The sequence below is a fragment of the Triturus cristatus genome, chromosome 5_2 (assembly GCF_964204655.1).
Source record: "Triturus cristatus chromosome 5_2, aTriCri1.1, whole genome shotgun sequence".
Lineage (NCBI taxonomy): Eukaryota > Metazoa > Chordata > Amphibia > Caudata > Salamandridae > Triturus > Triturus cristatus.
Window position 1 is genome coordinate 139,497,077 of NC_140588.1, and position 6,000 is coordinate 139,503,076.

General features: G+C 44.7%; 1 protein-coding gene across 1 annotated transcript in view; it reads right to left on the reverse strand.

Annotated features, from left to right (window-relative positions):
* The window catches only part of EXOC3 (exocyst complex component 3), a 239,946-nt gene extending 235,880 nt beyond the window's left edge, over nt 1-4,066 (reverse strand). Inside the window, exons 1-2 of the mRNA XM_085606914.1 lie at nt 3,726-4,066; nt 2,707-2,880 (exon numbers count right to left, since the gene is read on the reverse strand). Of these exons, the coding sequence (XP_085463040.1) occupies nt 2,707-2,850 (144 nt within the window). The 5' untranslated portion in view covers nt 2,851-2,880; nt 3,726-4,066. The remainder of the gene's footprint in view (nt 1-2,706; nt 2,881-3,725) is intronic.
* Nucleotides 4,067-6,000: the final 1,934 nt, after the last annotated feature.

The window sequence follows — 6,000 nt, forward strand, 5'->3', positions numbered from 1 at the left end:
TTTTTGATCTACAGTGCAAATATCTGACACATATCAAGCACCACAAAATTGTTGTGGTGTGAACCTTTTAACATACATGGTTTAAAAAACCTGAACTTTTCACCATCACATTGACATGACTATACTAGTAATAAAAATATGATTTCAGAAGTTCCTGTATAAGGATGGATTTTGCATTTCTATATTAACCAGTTTGACCAATGAACATTACTTGGAGGACAGCACCTCCCTAAATAATCAAATTCCCATTACCAATAGCCAATGTCATTATGTACTGATATCTTGTCCTGACACTGGATCTTGCTAGCCAAAAATAATGAACTCTCTAAAACACGCTCAATTAAGAAAAATAAGTCTGGAATCAGAGCTTTGCTTTATGTTTCATGAAGCAGCTCTTTCAGAAGCTGGCCATTTAGAGGGAGCCTTGAGCCAACCACAAAACCAAAACTCTGGGCAAAAGAGTCCCTTTCAAGCTGAAAATCTGCCCCAGCAACTTAGACCCTCAATAGAGTTCTCTGTAGGGAAGTTAAACTTGACTGGTCCTCAGACCTGATGGAGAAACGGTCATTGCAGTGTACTAGGAGCGTGGATGAAAATCCATTCTAAGAGGTAGACATTCTCCTGGAGTATTTATTGGTAATGCAAGAAGACAGCCCTGTAAAAAGAATTTTGAAGGCAAAGTCATGTCTAGCCCTATTAGGGTTACGAGAGAAAAGGAGACGGAGTGGCTTGCTCACCAGAACATACAAGTAGTGATACATGACACTAGGCCCCTTGGAAGTTAGTTGGACTGCTTACTCTTAAAAGTCCACTGGATAAACTCCTGGCAGTGCACTCTTGGTGGAGTTGATGCAGGCGAGCTCTGTTAACCTGTAGCCTGCAGGAAGCCCACTCTTTATTCCTCTTGAAACAAGATACATCCAAAGGGCTGAAATCCCAGATAATGCAGCAGGCACAGTCTGTCAGAATGCAGGGCCTGGTGGTGCAAATCAAGTTCCCATCTTGGCATCCCCACTTTATTCCTCTTGAAGCAAGGTACATCCAATGTGCTCTAGTTCCAAGTAATGCAACAGGCATAGTCTTCAGAGTGCAGGTCCTGGTTGGTGCAAATCAAACTTCCAGCATGGACCCTTCTTCTTTCTTAAGCTTCATTAAGCAGATCTGAGAGGAACTGCCCCTTTCAGACACTTATTCAGTGTTCCCTGGGGGCAAGCAGGAGGGCACTCCTATCCAATGAGGTGCGGGATAACACCACAGAGCATGACCCCTTCCTCCAAAGTGTGACACAATGGTCCCCCAAAAAGCACTATTTCTCCAAAATTAAATAGGTCTGAATTTTCAGCAGAGAGACAAGAGCTAACTAAACCAGCCTACAGGATGGCTTCATCTACATATGTTTCCTCCCCTTACATCTGAGGATTCCTGCCTTAATCCTGACATTTGCCTGGGCTCAGAGGTTAGGGCTGTAACTGGACCAGACTTGCACTATTTGTCACCGTCTCTCTTTGAAGAGGATGGTTTACGACCACTCCCCCTGAAATAGCATTCCGATGTAGCAGAGCCCGGTATGGCTCTCTGACCCCACTGGCTACTTTTCACCTCATCAAAGCAGCCTGGCTAATCCACGTAACTCTGGCAAATCAGGTCAGAGCACTAGAGGGCTGAATTTTGGCTTACATACAAGAAAGTCTTATAACTTCTTGTCTGTACATTTTAGAATAAATTCAACAATACCATATTGTTGGATTTATCAATACCATTCTAGGCAGTCCTTGAATGGTATTGTTATGACCTCCTGAACGTTTGTTCTTATTTAATACTTTCTTGCCATGTTAACTTATGTGGCTGGGGATTTGCAATGAAAAAAATGACTTGGGCAATTTTTCAAACACCAGGGCTTATAAAATACTGTTTATAAGGACCATGCCTATATCTACAGGACCCCACACCCCTGGGATACCTAGGCGAGTCTTTAGTGGCTCTGAACATGTAATAATATTGCAGATCCTCACTCCACAGTGCTCCTAGCACAAAAGTCGATTTTGGGAAGCACTTTACTACAATGTGGGGAGGGAATGTGCAATTTCACTAAAACCAAAGCACATAAAACTCATTTTATAAGGGTTCTCCTTATAACTACCTGACCACGCCCCACCCCTGGTACACATAGGGGAGCCTAATTCCAACATCAAAACTTTGTAGTTTTTTAATTTTTAAGTGCCCCAAAAAGTCGAGTTTGGGCACAATATGAATTTTAAATGCAGTTCTTTAACACAGGTCTGCTTTTAAACTTACCTCAGGCTTCAGCATGCAAGTGCATAAAGGGCTGCTGGCCTCTAAACTACCATGCCCTATTATATACTAGGGACTTAAATGTAGTTTAAATCCCCCTGCCCTATTAGGTAGTAGGGCCTTATAGGAGAGGTCATACCAATCCTAGGAGGACCCTAACCCACAGTGTACCCTGGTGTACGTAGGTGTTTTCACTGTATTCTAAGTGTGTCTTTAGCATGGAACTGACCCTGGGCCTGGTTAGGCAGAGCCCAGGGTCAGTTTGAGTCAGTATCAGTCAGAAAAAAAGTTGGGAGTGCCCAGGGCTCATGATAACTTGGCAACAGTAGTCCTACAACAAATGTGACTAGAACAAGATTCAGCAGCCAGTTGCATAAGCTCTTTTTTTATTAGGTACAGCTGACAGTTCAATACCTTAAGTCTGGCTTCGACAGATGCTTTCTTGCGCGCCTCTCTCCTGCGATACTGTTCCACTTTATCCAGTTGGTCTGGCCGCTGCAACATACCTGCCACGCGTTGCACTGCTGTGGCCATGGCTTCCCGGTCCGTCGCCTCCATGTGGAGCCACAGGGCACTAAATCTGCAAAACTAAATAGAAAAATAAAGGCTTGGCACCCCAAAAATCTAAAAGGAGACTAACAATGCTTAAGGACATCCAAGGCAATCTAATGTGCTCAAAACATTAACTATCTTGACCCTTGCCTTCCCCCTCTGTGCTTCTGCCACAGGCTATTCAGAACCCACATACACTGATCACCATCACCCTAGTGAGACCAGTTACTGCTCTGTTAAAAAGTTCTTAAACTCGTTAGCATCGGTTACTATGTTACCGGGAAAAGCACGAAGTACCCCATCTTTATGAAGGGAGGGGTGCACTGCAGCTGACACTGCATGAACAGGGTAAGAACTTCTAACACTTAAACAATTCGTTTACAGGTAATTACGTTCTTTGTCACCTGCTCCCACAGCTCCTTAAAGAAAATGGACACGGGCAGCGTTCGTGGGCATTCACCTGGGCAATCGCACAGATCCATAGCTGATATAACCTGGGGTTCCAAAGTCCAACGCCAGAGATAATTCTAACATATATCTTGTGAACTTTCGTCCAATTTATTAGATCACCCCCGCCAATTTATTAAGGTTTCAACAAACAGCTAGCTGACTGCAAACCTAGGTCCTCGATATAAATGACAGGCAGCGGTGTTGTTTCCTGTCACCAGACTATGTCGCTTGCAAAACTAAAATTTCAGCAAATTCTGATTTTGAGGACAATCCCCTTTATTTTTGTCCCACGGGGTCAACAAGCGGCTGCTACGTCCAGCCACCAAGTTCCCAAAACTCAAAAGTATTTTTGCAAAACAGTTTCACAACGTCAACATAAATAGAAAACCACATCAGGAGAGTGCTGCACAGTGAGAATCGCAGCCACTCACTTTTATGTTTCCAGACTTGGGCGGACCAAGCTAGTGATGGACCGAGGGCGAAAGAAAGAGTGGACAGTATCCTTGGCAGTGTGTACACCTGTCCAAAGACACCAGGAAGAACTCCCTCCCTAACTCCTCGCTGTGTAACTGTCCCTGCCACACACGGCGAATGGGCGTCCGGGCCCGAGGCAGCAGGAAGACCCCGGTGCCCGGGCCTGAAGCAGTTGGAACACCTCGGTAGCCCGTATGAAGGTAATCGGTGCTTGAAAGCAGACTTCCTGAAGGCAGCCTTGACGGGACTCAGACTCCGCCCACAGCAGCTCTTTAGGCACCATCCGTCGCCGAGAGCCACTCGACTTGTTTGGACGTAACGAGTACGTCACATCCGCAGCCCATTTCTGTTGGTATGTGGTATCAGTCCTGCATAAGGCATTTGAACACAATAAACGCAGTTCTAGTCAGTGCTGCCTTTCCTTGTTGTTGAGTACATGACGTTCAGCTATACAACTTCCTTAAATAACATGACTCGGTGATCTACTCAAGCCTGGCAGGAACACGTTGAGTTCGCTAAAGCTGTCAAGTAACAGACATTAGCTTGCGTTCTTTGTGTGTTTAAACTAGACATAAAGCTGCCTTTAAATTCAATGTTATTCCATACCAAACCATCCACGCAGCGAGGGCACACAAGTGATCCAGCGGGTTACCAGCTTGTGTTATTCATACACGATATACTCACCTGGGCCCATAAACATTCATACAATAAGCTAGTACCGCTGGTGTCAATTTTGATTTACCTGCGAGATTGTTTACCTTTACCAAATTCTTACCAACTCGATCTCCTTGATAATAAATTTCCTCTGATCAATGAATCTAGTTGCTGAGTTATATTAAGTAAAAAATTACATTAAAGTTTTATTCTCCAAATAACCACAGACTCAAAGAGTTTTAAGAGTTTTATCTGATCAATAATTTTGTGAGTCAAAGATCAAATACATATTACACCGTTTTCCTTCAGGAAGAACTCAAGTCAGGTTCGATATAAGTCTGAATTTAAATGATCATGATGACAGTACCTGAAGAGGGAGAAAACAGAGAGCAGTACAAGGACATACTACACAGAATTATAGTTACCTAGGATAGTGTAAGGACCAAACCCCTGGCCTAGGAGTCAGGTCAAGTTCTCCAGAGCAGGTCGGGAGATGAAGGTTTAACACAGGTTCAGGACCGGGAAGGTGACCTCTTCTAAGTGCAATGCCTGCGTCGCACCCCTCTCTGGCACTACTCTCCTCGATATTTCTTCCGCGACTCCCCTTCCAGATGTTTTGCTTCTTTGATCAGTATTATGGTCTCTCGAGCAGGGTCTCTGGCATCTGCAGTCGCCGTAGGGTCTGTGGCTGTGACTGTCAGAGAGACACACGCTTCCCAGAAGCAGTGGTCTTACGTCAACCTAACGCTTCTCACTTCGCCAAAGCCATGATCAACATTTTTTCAAGAGTAGGATTCCCTAAAGAACTGATTACCGATCAGGGGACGCCCTTCATGTCCCGCCTCATGCGAGAAGTATGTCTCTCGCTGAACATCAAGCACATACGAACTTTAGCGTACCACCCCCAGACAGATGGGTTGGCGGAACGCTACAATGCCACCCTTAAGACAACCCTTAAGAAACTGTTAAATCTTGAGACCAGGAAATGGGAGGACATGCTCCCTTTGGCTCTCTTTGCTATTAGGTGTCAAGTACAAAAAAGTACTGGATTTTCGCCCTTTGAGCTCTTATACGGCAGACAACCCGTATGTTGTTGGACATGCTAAGAGAAGAATGGGAGGAAGAGGTCGAGGGAGCAAAACCGCTTCCCGAATACGTGCTGAATCTAAAAACACATGTAGGGCAGGTCAGAAGTATAGTCCAAGCCCGTATGGAACAGGCCCAGTCCTCCCAAAAAGCTCAATACGATAAAATAGCCAAAACCTGCTCCTTCGATCTCAATGATTATGTGCTTCTAATGATGCCTACATCCGACCACAAACTATTGGGGCAATGGCAAGGTCCTTATCGCATTATAGATAAGATTACCCTGGTTACCTATCGGTTAGAACTGGACCCCCGAAAAAAGACTAACACACAAATATATCACATCAATCTCTTGAAAAAGTGGGAGGGGGCTGTGCCAGTACAAGTAGGATTCACCCAAAGTCCCGAGCCCCTGTTTTTTCAAAGTATAGACCCAGACCTTCCGGAAGAACAAAAGGAAGAGTTCAAGACCCGGCTCAAGCCCCTACAGGA